Consider the following 23313-nt stretch of genomic DNA (forward strand, 5'->3'; position numbering starts at 1 on the left):
CAGTGTAAATGACTTTGTAATGAAGTTAGGGTCACCTGAAGATGCATATGTGGGACAATTGGAAAAGTGCCTCAAAACCTTAACCTCTGCTATGGTAGGAGCAACCCACCCTGTCTCTTTAACCACAAAGGGGCATTCTGACCATCAAGAGACACAGCTACCAAGATAGAGCTACTCCTTTTCTTGGTTATGTCCTACTCTCTGCCTATTTGGTACCACACAAGCGTACATTTCTGTGTTTTTTTTCGTATATCCACAACCATCCTCATTTATCTAATTCTAGAATGTTTTCATCATCCCCAAAGAAATCATGCACCCACCTAGCACCCACTCTGAATTTGCATACCTTTCCAGTCCCTGGCAACTTCTAATCTTTTTGCTTCCCGAGTTTCCCCTTCTAAACATTTCCTATAGATGGGATTACACAATACATAGCTTTTTATCTGGCTTCTTTCACTTAGCACATTGCTTTCCAGATTCAGCTGTTCTGTAGCATGTAACAGTACTTTGCCATATGGTATACTCATCAATAAAATATACCATTTTGTGTATTCACCGAATGGACATTTGGGTGTTACAACTGATGAACACAGGCCTGTTTTTGGCTGTGAATGTATTTTTGCACTTACAGATGATCTCTTTTGGGGATCCACCTGGGAATGGCTGGGTGATATAATAATTATATGATTGACCTTTTGAAGATTTGACTATTTTCCAAAGCAGTGGCCCTATTTGATGTGCCCATTAACAAGGAACAGGGTGCTGATACAGTTTCATGTTCTTGTCTTTGTGAATATTAGATATTTTGGGGCTTTTACTCATTCAGTGAGGTTTTTGATCCACTTTGGATTATTTTCTTTTGTGTAAGGAAGAAGGTTCTTTTTCTTTTCAAGTGGATATCTGGTTGGTCCAACATCACTGAAGACTGTCGTTTTTCCTTTACTCATCTCCTTGGCAATCTTATAAAAAAGCAGTTGATTTTGATAAACCCCTCAGCTACAGAGGTTTATTTCTAGACTCCCAGTTCTATTCCAGTCACCTAAGTTTTTGTTCTTATGACAGCACCAGGCTGTCCTATTACTGTATCTTGGTAGCAAGTTTTGAAATTAGGAACTTTTCCAACTTCATTTTTTTTTCAATATGCTTTTGAGTACTTTGAGGTTATGAATATCAAGAAGGATTTTAAAATCAGATTATCAGTTTTCCATATGAACCCGACATTCTCGTGTGTATTGTGTTTGGATCAATTTGGGAAGTATGATCTTAATCATGTTCACAAGATTTCTACCTTCTTAAGAAAAACTTCCATTTCATACATCTATAATCTCCCTCACATTTTTGGTTGTTTTGGTGAAGAAGTCTTACATTTCCTTTGCCAAACTTGTTTTTGAACATTTTACTTTTTCACACCACTGTAAATGGATTTCCTTAGCTTGGTACTTTTGTGTGGCTCATTACTACCCAGAAAAACATTATTCTTGTCTCTCAATAGTGGCTTGAAACCCTTGTACAACTTGACATTATTTTTCCAACAGTAAATGCTGTCTCTGTGACTTTTCCTTTGCTTGGGTGGGGATGGAAGCTTTCAGTTTTTCTCTAGTACCATGTTTGCTGCGAGCATTAGCGAAATGTTCTCTATCGGATTAAGAATAAATGTCTTGTAGCTTGACAAATATTTTTATCGTGAAATATTGAAAATTTGTCAAATACATCTGTGCCTGTGGAGGTGACCATATTTAAAAAAAACCATTTGCTTATTAATATAGCATGGCTTTCCTGGGGAGATATGCAAAAAAGCCCATCTATTCCTTCTTGGAATCCCTTCGAAGGCAAAACTGTGGGTATGTTTGTGAGGGGGCTTCTTACCCTGAATGTGCACAGCACTGTGCCATACATGGGTGGGAGCCCCTGGCTGGAAAAAGATGACGAAGGAACTGAGCACCTGCACTCATCCTCTCTCTGCTTCCTGACTGCAGAGCCAACGTCACCAGCCACCATGCCTTCCCTGATAGGAGGCGACTTCTCTTGTTCACTATGTGAGCTTGAGTAAAACCTTTACCCTTCCTTCCCTAAGTTGCTTTTGTCAAGAATCATGAAATTTGCAAGCAAACGGATGCAACTAGAAAAGATCCTGAGTGAGGTAACCCTTCTGGAGAAGGATAAAGCCAGCCGGGTCCTAATCCCTCCATGTGGCCATATTTTCTGCTTTGTTAGAGTTATTTCTGGCTCTGGAGTTTTGAAATTTCTGGATGCCATGGTCTGATGGAAGTCTTCCCCTGCCTCCATTGAGATGAAGGCCTCATGACTCATTCTGGAAACTTGTAACGAGTACCTTCCCTTCCTCTTTCTGGAGCTTCTGAAATGTACACCTGGAATGTCTTGGTCTGGTCCTTGCTTTTATTTCTATTTATTTATTTTTTTCAAGATCTTTACTTTCAGCTTTCTTTCCCCCTTATTGAAATTTTACTTTCCAAGAACATTTTTTTTCTTGTTGTTTTTCAATTTGTTTTTGCTGGTGTTCATCTTACATCTTTATTCTTCTCCTTTCTCTGGAAATAGTAATTTAATTTCTCCGTCTTCTTCCTAGCAGGTTCTTTGAGTTGCTCTTTTTGGGTCTGTTCATGCTAGGAGCTTCTACTAGGTTACACAGAGAACTAATAAAGCAGAGATGACTGGCAGCTGAAATGAGAAAGCCTTCCAGCCTCAGCCACTCTGGTAATCACCTGCAGATCTTGAGAAACCACGGGGGCTCCAGGAACATCTGCTCCTTTTATCTGGGAGCACAGAGACTTTGAAAGACTTCCCGGGCAACGGCATTGTGCCGTTAAGATTTTTTTTTAAACTACTTATTGTAAAATTTATTTTTTGTTGTTATTGTTTTAATTTTAATTTTTTGTATTAATTACAGTTTACTTTTATCCCAGCTGTAGCCCCCTCTCTCATTCCCTCCCAATCTCACCTCCATCCCTCATCTTCTCCCATGCCCCTCTCCAAGTCCACTGATAGGGGATGACTGTGCCACTGGATTGGAGAGCTTAGATCTCTCAGAGATGCCGTCATCCTCCTGTATGGCTCTGTTCATCAGACTTCATTCCAAATGGCGTGCTTGCCCTCACCACTGGACCATGACTCCCGAGTCAGGGACTTTCAAGTCCAGCCGCCTTAGGGATACTCTTCTGGGCTTTGCTGGGAAGGGTGAAGAAGGGGCAGTGTACAGGGGTGGTGACAGAGATGGAGCAGCTTCTAATCCATTCTGTTCTTCACTCTCACCTCCAGGGGACATACAGGCATCAGGTTTTCAGCCTGCAGAACATTCTGCATTGAGAATTCTGCACTGATTTTCCATTGGTGCTCATTTTCCCTCTTGACAAATGGGGACTCTGCATTCCCTGGTCAGGTTTCCAAAGTTCTAGCGTCAAAAGCCTTTTCCTCTACACTCCCTGTTCTTAGGACCAAAACAAAACAAAACACCATTTACTATATTTTCTGCTGGGTCAAGTCCACATAAAATTTGATGCTTGTCCTTTTTCAGTCACAGTGCATAAGGAGGTCAGGTTTGAGTTACAAATAGCTTTTGTACTTGCACACAGTCTCCCTACCTGGGGAGGGGGAGGCTGGATTCCTTAGGGAAACAACCATAATGATCACCCCCCATCCACGATGTCAGTAGGAACAACAGGTGCTGCTCATCAACAGCTTAACCATAGTTCCACCATAGTATCTTCTGCTCTTCAGGCCTACAATGGAGAATGCTAGTTTCGTGCTGCTGCTGCTAACTGAGACCCAGAGAGGGAAGGAGTTCAAAACTGTACAAGTTCATCATGGGACAGAAAACGCTCAGTCATGGGAGACAGAGGGAGGCCTGCACTCCCGGCTTCTGGCAGCAGATAAAATAGTAACTACACCACACACAGAGACTAACTAGAGAAGTACCTGCAATTTTAGCTACGTAAGAACAGCAGTGACGAGCTTGAGTGGGGTGGGCCTACATGACAGCAACCGGCCCGAGGCAAGTGACAGGAAGCACCACGTCCCCTGCTCCGTCTCACCTGCCTCGCCTCTCAAGACGCTTAAGCTGGAACCTTTCGGGATGTTAAGCATTTAAAAGGAGCAACAATAAAAGTAGCCTTATTCAAGGCTGAAGAACCCTCCTTAAGTCAGAAAGAATTAAAACATTTATTGGGCATAAATATATTACATATACACTACAGATACAGTTAGGTATTACATATAGCATAGTATTTGCAAAATCTATACATTAAAATTGATATGGCAGTTTTAATACAATGTATATGAAATAATCTAAAATTTACAAGACAGGAAAACATATGATTATTTTTTTTTTTCTCCTAAAGTTGAAAAGCTTGGAATGTATGTCCAACAGTGAGGTAAAACATTTTGTATTTCAATTTAAAGAATTGTGCAAGGATAACATTCAAACACATTCTATTAGGGCACTTTTCAATTTGGACACAAATACTGAATGACTGTAGCCAAAGAAACAGGGTTAGAAAATGTCACCATCTCAAGTTTGATAAGAACAAGGCAGATAATATGCAAAATATTCTGTTAAAAAGTTTTCCTTTTAAACATTTTCTTTGAGGACAAAGGGCAGTTTGCTTCAGATGACTAGAATTTCTTGTGTCAGGGATGCGTTTGACATACAGAGAAGCATCAGAGCATCAGAAAGCCACTCACTCATTCCTACATATGGCAAAGGGCAGAGAGGACGTTAATAGAACACTTTATTTTATTGTTCCTTTGTAATGGCAATATATAGAGAGTTATATATTCATAGCACATATACAGACTTGTGATAGAGGATAGTGCCATGTAGAGACTAATTTCCTGACTGAAGAGATTATAATGGATACCGAATAGTAGAGAGCAATAGAATAAAGTGCTGTCTGCGCGTGGGTCACACACTTCAGCGGTCTGATGGTTACAGGGCTTGGAAATCTCCAGAAGATCAAATGTTCAGAGAGATTTTGGCATGAAGTATTATTTTCTTTAAAACAGTTCAACCAGTTCAGAGAATTCTTTGCAGCAGCAGTGCTGAAGTGTTCAAAAACAAAAACAAAAACAAAAAACAAAAACAAAAAAGACTCTCCCCTCAAATAGCTTTAAGCACTATTCCACTGAATTTGCCTTCACCCGCTTACAAGTGTCTCAGGGAATGAAGATGTGACGTCACAGTGGGTCAAACGACACACTTAGATGAAAAGATGAGTTTCTGAAGGCCAGAGCTTTGGCAAAAATATATTTACCTTGATACCATCAGTTTACAAGTCTAATTACACTAATTATTATAGTCAATAACAAAATACAGAACTCTCTAGTACTTAACTACATGAATATAGGCACACAATAATGCATTGATCTTAGCATTCCAAGAGATGATTATGGTTTTCTGGGTACATGTAAACCTTTCAATCACTGATAATGGAATTTTTTTTTCTTTTTTGGCATTTAATCAGTTAGATGCTCTTATCTTTAAAAACACAAGAAATGTCAGAAGGCTAATACTACAGATGTTGCCAAGGAACAAAACTGACCTAAAAATTACAAAAGTATAAAACACACAAAATATAACATGCTACGAGGGCAAATTAGTACATAAGTACATTTTAAAATTTTTTTACAATAAATAAAGATTGCACTGTAATTGGCATTTAAAGTACTGTATGCAGAATATAGTATAAATAAACCCAAAACAAAATAATGTTGGTTTCCCCATGACTTTGGTATGGGAATATTATAAGCTAGTACAGGGTACTTACTGCATCGTAGACAACATAGACCAAGCACAAAACAGCTATGATCAAGAAAAACCAAGGAGCAAAAATATACAGAAAAACCAGGACCAGGGGGATCGGCTGTGTCTGCTGCACCCTTTTGGAATACAGTTGCACCTCCAGCTCTTAGTGTCCCTGAGGTACTTGAACGTTGTGGACTTCACTGAGTGATCCAATGACTTTGGGTTAGAACTGATTATCTCATGACTCTAAGTGAACCTGGGAGAGGAACACTCTGCACTCCGATAGCACCGGTGGATGCAAGATCTCAAAGCACTTAACAGGTACTGAATCCCCATTGGATGTGACTTCTCATGCAGGGGAAAACAGGCACAGAGAGGTTACAAAGCAAATTGGTGACAGATCCAGGGGGAGAATTTAGTAGGCTCTTTGGCCCCCCAAACACCCTGTGTGTACAGCCAGTTACCACTCCCTCTCTCTATGTGGCCAGATCAAGTCCCCAGAAACAGAAGGGCAGATGTAGATGGTTCCCTTGTGGGCCTTATCAGCAAGATTTTTAATCTACTGCTACATTAGTATTATGGGCACTGAAATGACAATACTGAACTTCATTCACGTCACTGATACCCCGAAGAACAGCAAAAGGCAAATCTTTCAAAAACAATGGGTGGGCCAACACGTAAGAAGACAGCTCACAACTGTGAGGTACTCGACTGCCATGAGTTCTCGTCACATAGTTCTGGTCAAACGGAACAGAATATAATAACTCTAGTGATCAGATTAGAAGTAGTTATAGACAAAAGACAGACAGGCAAGTTAAAGCAGCTTTTAAAGTAGCTGAACAAGGAAACAACTAACTATTGCACAATGCCCTCTTAAAGTTACTGCTATGGACTGACGAGGAAATCTACAATGCTCCATCATTTATAGGTGCATTTGGTTATGTGATTTCTTAGACAGGAAACTCATAGTGTTAAAACTCGTAAGGGATACAGAGTAGTAAAACATTTTAGGTTAAAGCACACACTTTGACTTAAATGAGCTAAACGCAGTTACATAGCTGAGTGAAGACAGGATGGTCTCGGTGGCCTCCTGGGAAGGCACACGTGTTCTGTATGTTCTCATGTGGCAATACTCTACTGACAACACCGGAATCCCAGCCCTGAACTACATACACTGTGATTCTGTTTACAGATATAGATGATCAAGAAGTGACTGTGAATATAAATTACTGAACTGTAACACACAAAGAGATCAAAGGCTTGCAAAAGACATCAGTGGAAACAGAACAAAAGCATACTGGGAAGCTTGGAAACGCAAGCTCACTGGCACACTGGCTCTTGGTGTCTGGTGCTTTCCTGCTGCTCCCTTCTCTTCTTACTTATTCCTTTATTTATTAGTTTAAAAAAAAATCCAGTTTAACCTCTTCCTAGTTTTGCATCTCAAATAGGTGCAGCCAAACACTGTTCCCGTGCTAAATCTGTAAAACAAGAGAAGTATATAAATCAAGGAACAAAGAGAATCACAAGGGGGAGGGCATGAGGAAATGTGTATTCAGCTGCGCGGCGTTCCCCTCCTACCTCTGCTCTGCCGGATTTACTTCATTAGGAAATACTGCAATATAAAGGCAAACAAAATGGACAAGGTTGCGAAGCCAAGCACGATGAGGGCAGCAAACTGTTCATCGGTAGGCATCATGCCCTTCATTCTGGCATCGTCCATGCTCCCTGTGTCCCCCGTAAGCATGACCTCACGCTGTTGTAGCACAAAAGCCACGGAGGGGCTGAACGCTCCGCTGAGCTCCTGAGAGCTGTCCACACAACGGCGGCAGGCACACACGCGGAACCTGTAGTCCGTGTTGCTCTGGAGGCCTGAGATTTGGAAGGTGGCTTCTTCTCCCTTGTACACCTTCAAACGAAAAGAAGAGTCAGGGATGAGTAACTCAGAACACTGTGGCTGCCACAGAAACTAACACGTACACCCAGAGCCTTGTGGGATACTGGCTCAAATAAACCCATAACAACTGCTGTGTGAACTTACTTGGAACAAGGTGCAATGTGAAAGCCAAAGACTCACCTTTTCCAGAAGTGGAGCTGGCTAACTTGTTAAATAAGTCTAGATGCGGGGTGGCTAAATGTCTACAGTGCAGGCCAATGCCAGAAGAGGCTCAGTACAAACAGGTCTGTGTTTTCTCTTCCAGAACAAAGTAAGGTTTTTGAACGGAAGCAATAACCACTAATACTGGCATAAAGCACAAAGTTCCTTACTACCTTTTTTTTTCTCTTTAATAACTGGCAATCAGACACTCCCAATCATCTGTCACTGTGAAGTATTGTTATCTATGACGCTCACACTTGAGAACCATGTAGTCAACTTACAAAGAGCAAAACAAAACAAAAAAACACCCTCCCCTAACTTTTTAAAAAATTTATACATTTTTCTTTTTTATTATTATAATTTATTCAAATTGTATCCTGGCTGAGGGACCCTCCCTCATCTCCTCCCAATCCCATCCTCCCTCCCTCTTCTCCCTCTATGCCCCTCCCCTAGCCCACTGATCGGGGAGGTCCTCCTCCCCTTCTCTGTGACCCTGGCCTATCAGGTCTCATCAGGATTGATTGCATTGTCTTCCTCTTTGGATTGGTAAGGCTGTACACAGGGGGAGGTGAACAGAGAGCCAGCCACTGAGTTCACGCCAGAGAACGTTCCCGCTCCCTTTACTAGGGACTCCACTTGGAGACTGAGTCTCTGGGCTACAACAGAGCTGGGTTTTAGGTCCTCATTCAGAAGGACAAATGCAATAGACATTGGAAGTAGGAGAAGACAGGGAACAGGACAGGAGCCTACCACAGAGGGCTTCTGAAAGACTCTACTGATCAAGGCATCGATGCAGAGGCTGAGACTCATAGCCAAACTTTGAGCAGAGTTCAGGGAATCTTATGAAAGAAGGGGGAGACAGAAAGACCTAGAGGAGACAGGAGCTCCACCAGGAGACCAACAGAGCCATAAAAACTGAGTCCCCTAACTCTATTAATGTATTAAGAACATTTTAAACTTTGTGTTGAACCCCACTCTTGGCTGTCCTCAGCCCTCTGAACCACTGGTTCAACACACACATGTAAGAGGGCTCTAATCACCATGACCCACCCTACCCTGTTGCAAGCATTGCTTTAGCTTCCAGTTCTGCAACTTGCTCTGCAAGTTGCACACACACACACACACACACACACACACACACACACACACACAGATCATTCTTTCATTCTTTGCTCTAGACTATGCATTGTACACATTGCATTAATTTTTTTTCATAGACGTTTTTGTGCGGACCTCTGAGGACTTAAGCTTTCATTTTTTAGAGCTGACACTGAGAAACAGAAAGGCTGGGTCTCGGGGCAGCTGGACAGCCCGGCTTTAGAAAGACTAAAGCCATGTCCTTACAGCAGAGCCAGGTGCCAGCGCCTGCTGCGCCGTTCCTATCTTCACTTGTTACTGCACACCCGTACTGTCTCAGTTACTGCAGTGGCATCAGTGCCAGCTCTTGCCAGGGGCATTCTATAGCTTCCATGTGTGTGCATGGCATTTCTGTAACCTCTTTTGTGCAGAGATACACATGCCTTCTACTCTGATTTGTAGACTCTTTCTCTGTAGATTCTGGAGCTAAGTCCTCTGGTAGATATATCTGTTATGAGAGTATAGTCTCAGTGATTTCATGTAACTTTTTAAAAAGTTAAGGGAGGGTGTTTTTTTTGTTTTGTTTTGCTCTTTGTAAGTTGACTACATGGTTCTCAAGTGTGAGCGTCATAAATAACAATACTTCACAGTGACAGAAGATTGGGAGTGTCTGATTGCCAGTTATTGCTTCCGTTCAAAAAACCTTACTTTGTTCTGGAGGAGAAAACACAGACCTGAAAATATCCTGATTTAGTGGCTCACTCTTAGTGCTCTAGGAGTTTAACTTCTTTCTCCCATTAAGGAGATTCTGAGCCATGCCCCACGTCATAGACCTGAACAGAATCGTGCAGAGGTTTAAACGGCTGGCTAGTCTTATGTCAACTTGACACAGACTACAGTGATCTGAAAGGAAGGAGCTTCAATTGAGAAGATGTCTCCATAAGATCCAGATGAAGGGCTTTTACGTAATTAGTGATTGATTAGGGAGCGCCCAGCCCATTGTGGGAGGTACCATCCCTGGGGTAGTGGTCCTGGGTTCTATAAGAAAGCAGGTCGAGCAAGCAAGTAAGGAGCACCCCTCCAAGGCCTCTGTATCAGCTCCTGCTTCCAGGTTTTTGCCCTGTTTGGGTTGCTGTCCTGACTTCCTTTGATGATGAACAGAAATATGGAAGTGTAAGTCAAGTAAATCACTTCCTCCCCAACTTGCTTTTTGGTGATGCTGTTTCATCTCAGCAAAAACAAACAAACAAACAAACAAACAAATAAACAAAAACAAAAATAAAAACTAAGATACCTATTACAGGGATTTGAAATGATCAGTTTGCTTAGAAATGAGCATGCTAAGAATTGCCAGGAACTAACAGGAGACTGAAGGTTGCTGAGGAAGGAGGCTGGGCAGGGATCCATTGTGGTATCGACTCTTAGAAAATGTCAACGTAAAAACACGTTGAAATTAGGTGGGAACAAAACCAACACCTGGATGGGAGCAGCCGCCATGGCGGTCTCTGGTCAGTATCATGTCCACCTGTCCACAAGCATGGGGAATATCTTTGCAAACCTCTTCAAGGGCCTTTTTGGCAAAAAAATAAATATGCATTCTCACAGTGGGCCTGGATGCTGTAGGGAAGACAACAATTCTATACAAACTGAAGCTGGGCGAAATTGTGACCACCATCCCCAGCATTGGTTTCAACGTGGAGACTGTTGAAAACAAGCATGTCAGCTTCACTGTGTGGGATGTGGGCAGCCAGGACAAGATCTGGCTGCTATGGCGCCACTACTTCTAGAATACCCAAGGCTTCATCTTGTAATGGAAGCAATGGCAGAGAGTGTGTGAACGAGGCCTGTGAAGAGCTCATAAGGATGGGAGCTGAAGATGAGCTCCGGGATGCTGTTCTCTTGGTGTTTGCCAACAAGGAGGGCCTCGCCAATGCCATGAATGCAGCTGAAATCACAAGACAAGCTAAGGCTGCACTCTCTACGCCACAGGAACTGGTGCGTTCAGGCCACCTGTGCCATCAGCGGGGAGGGGCTCCGTGAAGGACCAGACTGGCTGTCCAAGAGCTCCGGAACCAGAAGTGAATCAGACTGCTCCGTCCCCCTCACTTCCTCTTCTCCGCCCTCCGCTTTCCTCTCCTGTGGCAAACCTGTGACTCTGTGGGCCGGAGTGCCAGAAGCTGTCTCTGTGGGTTGGTCACAGTACGCACCGCACCGTGCTGTACATGTGCAGCCGAAGCCTGCAGCTGGGTTTTAATTTAATGCAAACAGTTTGTTTCCACTGAGGCAGTTTCTGGTACTCCCTTGCAATATTACTTAGCTTTTTTATTTTAAAAAGAGAATCAACTCACTGTCAGTGCTGAGAAGGGATTTGGGTGTAGGGGCACCTGGCTTCCAGGACCCACTGGGCTGTAGACTGGTGTTAGTATCCATTTGATGGTTGGTTTTAAACCCAAACTCTGTGCATTTTTTAAAAAAATACTTAAAATGTAAAGGACAAGAACACTTGAACACACAGAACGGAGACTATGCCTAGTGTAGGTTTTGTGGTTATAGTCTGAATGCTAGTCCGTCAGATTACCTGTTTCCCTGTGGGAAGAGGAGAGAAGGTGATGAACAAGCCACCATCCGCTGCCTGGTCACAGCAGAGGCCCCACGACTTGCCTGTCTTTGGGTCACCTGCATTCCATGGCATCACGCTTACATGGTCACCTAGGGGTGGGCTGGGAAGCAGTGTGGGATGCGGGGGCCCACTTGTGCTTGGTGTGTGGCCGGGCCAGATGGCAGCCTGCATACCTAGCTTACTCCTGGGCCCACTTGGCCATGCTGGCAGAAGGCCTGGGCCTCACCAGCAGGAGTGCGTGCAAGCTAGGAGGGTCCGTCCACTTACGGACCCTCACCCTGGAGTACCCATCTCCATGTGTGAAGCAGCTTCCTCCCTCAGCCTGCAAGGGTCTGATTTGCCATCGAAAGATGACCTCTACTTTTTTCTTTTGTATTTTGATAGACACTGAAGAAGTGGAAACTGTTAAATTTATCTTGGGGAAAAATTAAAAAATAAAAACCATTGTATGAAAATGTATGGTTTGCAATAGGCTTAACTAATACAGATGGGGTGGGAAGATGGTAGCTGCAAGTAAACCAGGCAGGTGAAGTTTGGCTAACGGAGATTTTAAAAAGAAACACTAGCTGACCCCTTCTTGAGCGACCTTGTATCTCCCCTGATCTCCTTGAAGGACAGTCACTTGCCAAAGGGAACTTTAGGAGATCTGGCACATGGCACTTGTAGCCATTAGCTGAAGATGCTGCTTTGGTCTTCACGGCACCAAACCCAGCAGTTCTTATGAGACGGTCACCAGGGCCTCAGGCTGTGCCTGTGCAGGATGATTTCCCAAGGGGCGCTGAGACTCCAGACAGGTGGCACTGGCTGGTCATGCCTCATATCCCTTTGTTCTCACTTATTCTGACAGGGGCCCGATTATGGGCCTCTTTTCCTGCCTCAACCCAATTTAAGAGAGGTGGTGCTCCATTTAAGATTTTCTTATTGAAGCCATCAATCGTAATATTGTAAAAGTATACATGTGAAATTATTTATTTATTTTTACAAAGGTTATTTTTGTTCTTGATTTGGTGCAATATTTTAAACTCATTTTGAAATGTTTACTCTAAGCAGGAGGACAGAAAGTAATACTCAGATAACTGAAGAATCCACAGTCTTCCTTCCCAGGAACAAGCTGCATAGCTGTAATATCTTCCAGGGGAGGAGCACGGAGCTCGGTGCGACCTGGATGGCTGTAGGCTCATCCAGGGCACCCCTCCTTCTCGGGACAGCCACATACTTCCCTCTCCTAACTGGGTGGATGTGAGGCACACGGTAACAATCCAAGCTGCCGGGTTATCATAACTGAGAATTGGAAAAAGGGATTCATTCTCCCCAGTCCTAGGACCACAGGAAGCAGATGTGCCCTCAGACATCCTGGGGCTCAGGTGGGAACGTGCTCTCCTGTCGGCCTTTCCTGAGGATCCAGCAGTGCTGGGGACTACTGAGTGGGTGAGGCCCAGCAAGGGCATTTCCACTCAGCGGGCCCACAAGCAGTGCAGACTGATGGAATGCCTCCAAACACACAACAGCTAAGAGCTCAGGGTCCTAGGTCTGCACACCAGGAGCACCAACACAAAGTCAGGTCATGTGACGTCTTAAGCAGATTTCTATTTCGATCTGTTTTGGTTTTGTTGTAGATTTGAAACATGGCAAGTAATTAAAGCAGCTTCACAGGTATATGTTCACAGTTACTGAGGCATACGCTGGCTCCAGGTTCTGCTTTAAACGTGACTTTAAAATGGTGTAGCCAACAGAAGACCCTTCCTCAGAACAGCCTTCGTGGCCACATGAAGGATCAATATTTATCCCAGTTCTGTGTTCTGAAGATGACATAAGGTAAACATACATTTATAAGAAAATGCTGACTAATTAAAGGTGAGCCCCACAGAATTCCTGATGTGTTGACGGTTTCCTAAATGCAATCACTCTGAGCAATCATTAGCAATAGAAAACGTTTTCTTGAGATTTGTCAACTCTATCCTCTTGTCTTCGATGTTTATATTCAATACTTTTTGGTAAAAATTATCGATGTCTAAACAGAGATCTGTATAATTCTGCTTCATCATTTTTTGTGCTGTGCAAAAAGGAAAATGAGTTGCATGTATGTAGAGAAGTTTTCACCTTTCAGGAATGTTTTGTAGTAATGCCATTTGAAAAAAACTGAAGACTCTTGAAAAACAGTTTGAGCTTGGACTCTTCATTACGTGGCAGAACAGACAGATATATATGCATGCATTTGAATGTAAAAGGAAGAGGTAATGAGAAATTAGTACTTAGCTAATAGATGCTTGTGCAATTACTAAAACAGGCTTCCCCGTCCTTATGATAACGAGGGAAAGCTGAACCACAGAAAAGCTCGAACAAAGCAAACTTAAGTCAGCGCTTGAGGAAAGGCATGGGGACCTGCCTGTCTGGTAGAATCAACATCACTGGTCTTTCCACCGTGAAGGAAACACACTGCCACCTGTGTAAATTACCGAGCCTCCTGGAAACTGCCTCCTGCACCCACACTGTAAGAAGCACTGACTGAGTGTCAAACCATGTGCCTGTCTCAGAAAACTAAAACCGAATCACCCAGGCCCCACCATCAGTGGGTCCTGTGATTGACGCTGTAATGGAGGAATACGCAGCGCACGCGAGGGCCCTGGCTCCCCTGCTGCCGCTGAGCAGTGGTAATTACCTCCCATCTGCTTTGGCTTTGCCGCTACCAATCCAAAGCCTGTTGTCTATTATCCCCACACATTATACAAATAGCCTTTATTTTCTATCTCATGTCGGGGCAAGGAAGGCAGCGCTCAGAACATCACATTCAAGTTAATGCTTACTAAAGAGAGGAAGGAAAGGGGGGAAAGAAAGAAAAACAACAAAATACCCCAAACCCAGTACAAATGTCCCTCACGAGCTGTGTCAACCATGGCTTCTCCTGTTACTACCGCATTTCTTGGTAAATGCGGGAAATATGTGGACATCTCTGTTTATGAAGCCTGCCCTAAATTGCTCTGTTCTTGATAACAACTGTCTACAGCCAATTATGGTAAGAAAAACATTCTATAGCAAATATATGACTGTACATCATATCAGTACTTAGTACTTGTATATCCTCGGGGCTACCCATGTAGCACTGAACAGTGGCTTCAAAAAGCTAACCTGATAAGATCTAAAATACCCTGTAGATTAGTCTTCATGTGACAACGGTGGACACGTACAGAATCTGCACACACGGTGCAGCTCCTTTCTCTGAGAAGCAGCACTAACCATTTTGAGAAGCAGAACATTTTCTTCCAAGAACAGGTGGAAAAGCACAGTCCATGGAACAAAAAGTTTTAAAAACACGGCAATGAACATATGACTGTCCTGTTGAGTATCAGATGAAAAAACAAGCCATTTCCTGGCACCCTGGACACTGTGTGGAACGGGATGAGGCTTCTAGCTAAATCCAGCAGGGAGAACTCTTTTGATGAGGTGTGTAATGGCACACATGAAGTGAGAAACTCCCCAGAGGCAACAGGATTAGAACAAGACAGGAACGTGAGAGGGTAGCCCTGTGGTTGTGTTCTTGTGAGCGACATGGTGAAGGCTTTGGTGACATCACCTGCTCATGGCAAGCAATACCGACAGATGTCAGACTGAAGATGAAGTTTTTGCAAGATGTGGTTAAAACAATTCAGTCATTATCTGATGCCCATATTAACAAAATATATCAAAATGTCCAAGAACTTCTTGGAATATTTTAGGCACACTTTGTTTATAAGTATTTTTAAAATTATTGCACAAAAAACACCAGGAAGAAATTGGAGTAAAACTCTGAGTCACATTTTCTTCTGTGTATTTGAAGACTCAAGGGCTAAAACCGGAGGCTTTTACAAACAATGCCAACATTTCCCAGGACAGCTCACACTGATCTTCACCCTTTTGAGTTCAATGAAAATGGACTACGAAGAGTGCCAAGTGAAGAATGAATCGAATAAACAGTCTTATGACCTGATTTCATCAAGGAGTTGATATGTTCCAGGGGACGTCACAGAAACCCTACAGTCTCTGAACCCATTATAGTCAAGTGACCAGATATGGTGTTACTCCAGAAGAAATTAAGGATCAAGAGGTGTGAAATGGTTAAAAGCAAATTCATTATCTGACTATATGAGGCTTGTACCTTCTCTGGAATAGGTTTAATTCTGAGCTATCTTGACAAATGGATGGCCTGAGTCTCCACCTCAAATCAGAATCTGTATTCTAACAGGTTCCTAGAGTTTCTGAGCCACAGGCCTTAAGGGTCTGCTGGCCATCTCCTTATCTGCCCACTGTCACTTTTGTAACAAAGGCAGAGAGGACACGGGACTTGGTTGCTGGGTTAAGATACCTTCCTCTGGGGTCACTTCAGTTTTCAGTCACACCAAGAGAGATACGTGCAGATTATATACCACTAGACACAAATACACCACTTGAAACTCTTCACAAGTTCATGCTTGGGACTTGAAAAGCCAGGAAAAATACCAGCAGATAAGAAATGAAATGTAAACGATACAGCTGGTGTCAGGCTGTTTCAACCACTGTCCTAACAAATATGTAGCTCACTGCGCCGTCACTCATGGCTACACTCAGGGCAAGGAGCCAGCCTGACGCTAGAGAGCTGACATGTGTAGACACTGGTCCTTACCTGTTTGTACTCAGATTCTCTTCCAACCAAGACCTGCAGAATGTAGTTAACAGGGTCGCCTTTCATTGGTGGTACTGTGTCCCAGAAGATTTCACATGAATTTCCTTCTAACTGCGTCACTCGAGGTGCTGCAATACAAAATAACATACCCAAGCTCAGAATTCAAAGTCTCATATCAGTGGTCCACATTCTAATACTGCTAGTGAGACCCAGAGAGAGGGGGATGGCGCTGACGTCCAGAGATAGAACTTGATTTGTCCAGCTTCCTGCTAACCCTGCTCAGTAAACCTCAAGAAAAGGAAGTTACCCCAGGACAGAAAGCCCAGCTTGCTTGCCCATCCATCCATCCATCCATCCATGCCTGCATCCATCCCTATATATCTATCTTTTATGGCTGTTGATCACCTTCTACAAGGTTTAGGGCACTTTCTATGTGCTAGGTACTTTAAGGGCATGGAAATAAGATCAAAACTGCTTCTAAGGACTCTATTTTTGTTTGTTTTGTTGGGTGTTTTTTCAAGACAGGGTTTCTCTGTGTAGCTTTGGCTGTCCTGGACTCACTCGTAGACCAGGCTGGCCTCAAACTCACAGTCATCCACCTGCCTCTGCCTCCTTGAGTGCTGGGATTACAGGTATGTGCCACCATGCCTGGCTTCTAAGGACTAAAACTTAGGTATAAGAAGATAAGAATAAAGTATGGGGTTGGCACAGACAGAAACTGGGCGTGTGACTGATTCACACAGGAGGCATAGGCACACATTTACATCTTAGTTCACTCAACTATTGGATCTATTCATATTTAAATATAAATTATATTAGTTTGTAATAAGGTACTTAAAATCAGACCACCACCACCCTATTTGTGGTCATGTGCTGGAGATAAAACCTTTGCTAGGGCAAACATTCTACTTGTGAGCTGCACCCACCCCTGGCCCTTCAAATGCTACATAGTTTGAGGATGTCTGTTTCCACTCTCCAAACCCACTTCTACTTTCATTCCTAATCATCAGCTTATTTAAAGGCAGTCATTTCTATTTGCCACTCTGTAAGATATGACATTATTTCAGAAAAACAAAAAACTTTAAAAAGAGAAAGAACCTATATTGGAATTGCCTTGCTAAAATTACAAGCAGAAAACTAAATAAGGAATCTCACTGGACTAAGAGGATCTTCAGCAGAGGCAGCAATTGCCTGAATCTAGGAGGCAGAGGAAGAGCCTGGTCACGTGGTATTTGAGAATCCTGCCCCTTGGAGGCCAAAGCACCATGAAATCCCTGTGCTACTCTAGCTTCTGTGAAGTGAATCGTGCTAAGGATCACTCCGAGAGGCAAAGTTAGCTCCCAATGTGAGACTCAAGGCTAGGCACCCCTCCCCCCAATAAGCCACAGCAGAGTCAGCTTCTGTCTTTTCTAGGCCCAGAGACAGAGGTGCACCCACGGGCTGGGCATTCGCCGCTAAAATGGCCCAGCACCGCATATGTAAAGGACACATGCCACACGGAGCAGTGGCTAAGTGGGGCAGGGGAGCCTCGTGAGGGCACATGCCGTGAAGTAGCCGTGGAAGCAGCTACACCAAACCTGGACGATCCCAAGCCAGACAGTGATCCAGGTTCTGGTGACCCCTTACTCCCTGTATCTGTGCTCTGGATGTAGGAAACCTCAACAACTTCATATGGGAGCTTCCCTAGGGGCAAACGCAGAGGATCTTCTCCATAGTAAACCTTCCCCTCACAAACACATATACACAAACATACACTTCAACATCAGGGCCACTTTGGGCAATGGCTGGATGGGGATAATGCTGCTTTGTCTAAGGAGGAGTTCCAGGGACCTGTGTAAGAACGTGATTTTTGGGTGAAGAGACAAGGCTCAGGAAGGAGTCCAAGTGCAAACTTCAGCTCCTGTCACTATCAGCCCTATCCAGGTCTGCCACTGACTCAACTCTGTGCCTGGCGGGCTTGGAGAGAGGGCCCAGCTACAGTGGCTCTGTCCACATCCTTGAGAAAGATGGGGATTTAGGTATTTGTTGTTGGGAGGCTTCTGCAGGACCTGATTCCTCCCAGGGTATAAAGCAGGAAGCCCTGAAAACTCCAGGAATCACACTGTTGGTTGCTGCCTTGGGTTTCTGACAGCGCCCTCGATGGCTAGGGTGCGTGCCTACAAGGAAATGCTGATGTTGCCTGACTTGACTCTAATTTCCAGGCATCAAGGCTACCCAGAGATGAATTCCAGCTTCTGAATGTCTTCAGGAAAGGAGCTGTGAAAACCATTTTTAGCCCTCTATTTCAAACCAAGTCTCATTCCTAACACAAAGGTTGCCACTCATATCAGTTTTTTTGTCTATTATATTTGGGGATGGGGCAATCTCATTACTGCACTATTTGCAATACACGCATGCATTTTCAACAGTCTGTATATGTAGGTGTTTCTTCCAGATAACCCACCACCCAGCTTTCTTTTTTTTTTTTGAGAAATTTTGAGTTCATCTTACTATGAGAAATATCAAGAATGCATTTATGGCCCGAACTGAGTTTCCTAGACTCAATGCCTCTTTACCGTCCCAGGACAGTGTGTTGGGGGCTGCTACACACCTTTGAGGGTGGGAGGGACACTTTTGGTTGTGCTGAAGGTGTAGGTTTCTGAGAAAGGCCCCTCCCCTGCCTCGCTCGCTGCCTGGATTCTGAAGGAGTAGCAGGTGAACTCCGTTAGTCTCTGGACCTTGTAGGTGTGGCTGGGTCCTCTGTAGATTGAAATAAACCTAGACAGAGAAAGGAGCAGAATCCATTAGCCACCGAGTTTCTCTCAATGATAAATTGTGATGCAAACTCATGGAAAGATCAGGGCTGACCTGATAAATCTTCCTATCACCCGAAACAACCCGTTGCTATGTGATGGATGTTTAATGTTCAAGAAAACACACAGAGAAGCACATGCAAAGAGCAGAATGAAGTTTCATGAACATTAGTTGTTCGTGTTTTTATTTACTAATAAACAGAATTTTCAAGTGTTTCACTATGGTTAGTGGTAACTCACCTTCGGGATGTATTTGGCAGTGGAGTTACTCTTCAGTGGGCACTTGAGAAGAAGACGCCTATTTACTCAGATTTTCCAAATAACAGAAGTTGAGGGGATTCTTTAAATGCTGATCTTTATTTATACATGACCTCACAAAGCCCTTTCCTAAGTTAGCAGAAAGACATCTCTGATGATTATCTTTGAGAAAATACGTGGAAAGACAAAAAGTACCAGGTTCAGAATTATCATCAGGGTAATTAAAATAAGAAAGAGAAAAAAGGCATCAGCAGTTTTGACTGGCTGATGCTGGTTTCTTTTAACATTTGGTCCAACATTTCTTCGATAATTAAGGTATTTTTTTAAGATGTTAATTTTCACTTGTGTACATGCCTCATGTGAATGGGGGCGTGCGCAGAAACCAAAGGGCAGGTCTGTCGTGTTGGTTCTGTCTGCTCTCCCTCCACGCACAGAGGCTCTAGCCACGGGGGCCGTCATGCTGACCCTCAATAGTCTTATGAAACATAAGTACATAAAGCATGAATTAAAGAACAATGCCTTGTACTTTAGGTATTTTTCTCAGCTTATTTCATAAACTTAACTTTGTCACCCCAGTGAAACTGGAGTACCTGGAGCTACAAATATACTTTTATCACTTACTGGACATTATTTCACAAACAATGTTATTTCCCAGAACTTCTTTGGTATTTAAACGTCACTGGCCTAGGGACACTTCAGCCACACACATGGTCTTGCACATCGGCCATGTCATGGCTGGTTACTCATGCCCAGGGTTCCCTCAGCATCTGAGGGTACCGCTACTGGGGGTGGCAGAATCATTATTCAAAATGTCTGACTGCTGTTGGTTTGGCTCAGGGAGAAGGGGCATTCTTGCATTCCTTTAAGCAATCATTCTTGAACATCTGGTGTGTGCTCAGCTCTGGGGACCTGGAGTTGAATGAGGCTCACCCCGAGGGAGTGTTGGCCCTGTGTGAGGGTAGGGAGCTCTGGAGGGCAGCAGCAACTTCTCTGTGTGGAACAGTCCTGGAGGGGAGACTGGGTGGATCCATGGGCAGTGAGATACGGACAGACTGAACAACTTGAAGAGAAAGGGGGGAAAAAAACCCACCCACCAGTCAGTATCACTGCACAACATCCAGGCACTCATCAGCCTCTGTAATTGAGTTCCTAAGTCCCGGCAGGTTCACTTAATGTTCTGAATGTTTTGCTTTAGGAGGAAGTGCCTTTTCCTGAAGGCTGAGCATCGTTAATTTCAAGGAAAGCCAGAGCCCGGGTTGGAACCCACGGATAACCATGGCAACCTGCTTAGCATGCTCGACACATTACTGCCTTAATGAAGACACCCAGCTAATGCAGAGGCAAGTGGCTACTTATTAACTCAGCTCACCTGGGCTAAACTCACCAGCCGGGGTAATTGCCCTTAATTGTATCACAAATGGAAGTCACGGCTTAAGGACTGACACTGTTAAATCTCCATTATGGTGGCCAGCGAACTCAGTTTTTAATAGTCTGGAGAGCTGTCTCGAGCCCTCCATACTCCAAGGACACCGCTTCCCTTAGACAATAGGTTTGATGTATATTTGTGCCAATGTTCAATTATATACCTAGGCAGAAGCACTCAAGGCCACTAAGAAATTCACTGAAGCAAATTCGGAGATCTGAGCTCATACTACGGTCCAAACTGAGCAAGCAACATGCATACAAGTCTCAAATGCATCAAAACGTACTGTTTCTAGATTATTTGGTCCCCTTCGTTCCCTTGCATTGCTCATGTACCAATGTACTTAACTGGTACTCCAACTTATAAAAAAAAGCAGGGCAGAATGGTTAACAGTGATGACAAATTGACAAATGTGTCACTAATGCACCTATTTACTTAGGTTCTGAGACAGTGTTCCTCCCATCTGTGAGAAGGGCCGAATTAGTGTAGTAAGAGTGGAAAGGTTTTGAAGCCCTTAGCCTGAAGTGCCACAGGCACAATGCTGAAGTATCTTGCTTGCAGTGATGGCAGAATCAGGGAGCCACATGAGGCCAGCTTGGGACACTAGCCCTGCTGGGAGGGCAAGCTGGGTCCTGGCAAGCTACAACTCCCAGGGGAAGAGGCCGAGGATGCCAGGAAAGCAGCTAGTTCTTCCTTCTTCAGAGCTCCAAAGCCAACATGCTTCTGGCCAGCCTTGCTTAGCACACTGCCTACAATGGGCACCAATACATCTCAGCTGGCTTGTTTCCGTGAAAGCCATCACCGCTCTGCCTGATTTTCATCCCTACACAAAGGGTGAGGGAGGGAGGATCCTCCTCCTTAGCTTTAAAACATATGTGGAAATGGCTGGACTAGAGAGCAGCTAGTTCCTATGTCATGCATTTAACCAGTCACAGAGCAGCTGGTGAGGGGAGGCAAGATGGCGGACACAGCCCAGGCCTGCCCCTGAGGGAAATGGGGATGGCCCAGGAGGGAAAATAGGAATTCCAAGGGTTTGGGGTGAAACAGCCGAACAGTAATAGCCTCAGTGTCACACACAAGGGTCGACTAAAGAAGCAGATGTGCCCTGTCCTCTGGGGGTGTGAGTCATAAAGGAGACGCACAGATCAGGAGGCCCGATTAATGAAGCAAGATGACACAGCCCATGCTTTCGGAGGACTTTCTCCTTAACCTCACTAGGGGAGGTGATGTCACAGACACACCCAGCATGCCTGTGCATTCTGAAAGCCTACACTTCCCTCCCTCCACACTCCAGGCTCCTCTAGGCCTTTCTTACTCTCAGAGGACAAAGAGGTAAGGACTGAAAAACTGCACGGAGAGTATGATGTAAGCTACGAGGAAGACTTGCTAAGTCGTATTTGTTCACATTTGATTTCACATACTACTATTTTCAAAAAAGAAAATCACTAAACAAATGAGTTCTAGTCCACACCCAAGTCAGCAGAGAAGCCAGAAAATGAATCAAGTCCTGCCTCTCATTTCAGTTATCTGAAAATATGATATTCCTATGATAATAGCCAATTTGATACTTGTTTAAGGGTTTTAATTTGAAAATTGCAAAGGGGTCCCATGGCTTTGTTTCTTTAGGCTACTAGGATCTAGGCGCTTGAGAGGACCCCGTCAGAACAGGCTGAGACAGAACTGGTCCCAGGGACTGTGAAACACTAGCGAGCTGTTTAGCTTCCCTGTGCCCCAGCACCTCACCTGCACGAGGGGAGGATGGAACTTACAGAGCTTCTGTGAGGTTTAAGTGGGTTATGGAAGTGTGAAAACTAACTTCACTAGGCAGTGATCACTTCATCCATGTTAGTTGTAATTGTGTATGCACGTGTGCCAGATGTCGATTTTTGGTGCCCTCTGTTGCTTTCAACCTTCCTCTTTGGAGCAGGGCATCTCACTGACCCAGAGTGCACTGCTATAGCTAGAATGGCTAAGAGGACAATCAGTTCTCTTGTTTTGTGTCATTTCCTCTAGTGCCGGGACCAAACCTGGAGCCTTAACCACCCAGCTAAAGAGATTTAGAAATGGCTCCACTTTACCTCCCAAGGGACCACCTTGTCACCGAGGGCAGCGACAGAATGACATTCCTTTCTCTGGGTGGAGAGCTGGCTATGTGGGAAGAGAGGAAATCCCTGGCCAGGACACTGTGCTGGCCTCAGACGTGACCCGGGGCTTCTTCAGAGGTGCTGTAACCCTCCTCGTGCTTAGATGCACCAGAGAATGTGGGCAGGGACACGGTAACACTATGGTAGCATTGAACTTGAACGGTGATATGGAATGCCGGTGCCTGATATATGTGGGGTCTCAGGTAAATGTCTCACTCCAATCCTGAGTGTCCTTCCTGACATGCAACAGCTAGACAGTAACACGTACGTGTGGGGCTTGGTCGCCAGTGTTCCAGTGACTTAGAGACGGTTCATCTCTCTGGGCTTACGGCAATGACACCCCTCTGTCATAGTATACTGGTGGATATGTGTCCTCACTTATTACCCAAACCCAGTGACACACAAGAACATCAGTGAGAGGGAACCCAAAGGCAGGCTAGACTTCTTTGTTGTAGCCTGCCAACTGCAGCCATTCTGGTGGGCTGAGCATGGGAGAGGCTGTGGATGTGG

At 44.2% G+C, this 23313-nt stretch overlaps 1 protein-coding gene and 1 pseudogene across 3 annotated transcripts in view; one reads left to right on the top strand and one right to left on the bottom strand.

Annotated features, from left to right (window-relative positions):
- Positions 1-4157: 4157 nt before the first annotated feature.
- Positions 4158-23313, bottom strand: part of Fndc3b (fibronectin type III domain containing 3B) — a 293021-nt gene continuing 273865 nt past the window's right edge. For all 3 annotated transcript variants that reach the window (XM_060378158.1, XM_060378156.1, XM_060378157.1), the window contains exons 24-27: positions 18777-18943; positions 16187-16314; positions 7337-7664; positions 4158-7236 (exon numbers count right to left, since the gene is read on the bottom strand). In XM_060378158.1, coding sequence (XP_060234141.1) covers positions 7353-7664; positions 16187-16314; positions 18777-18943 — 607 coding nt within the window. In that variant the 3' untranslated portion in view covers positions 4158-7236; positions 7337-7352. The remainder of the gene's footprint in view (positions 7237-7336; positions 7665-16186; positions 16315-18776; positions 18944-23313) is intronic.
- LOC110557483 (ADP-ribosylation factor 1-like) lies at positions 10468-11184 on the top strand (annotated as a pseudogene).

This window comes from Meriones unguiculatus, chromosome 2, assembly GCF_030254825.1.
Source record: "Meriones unguiculatus strain TT.TT164.6M chromosome 2, Bangor_MerUng_6.1, whole genome shotgun sequence".
In the NCBI taxonomy this organism is placed as follows: Eukaryota; Metazoa; Chordata; class Mammalia; order Rodentia; family Muridae; genus Meriones; species Meriones unguiculatus.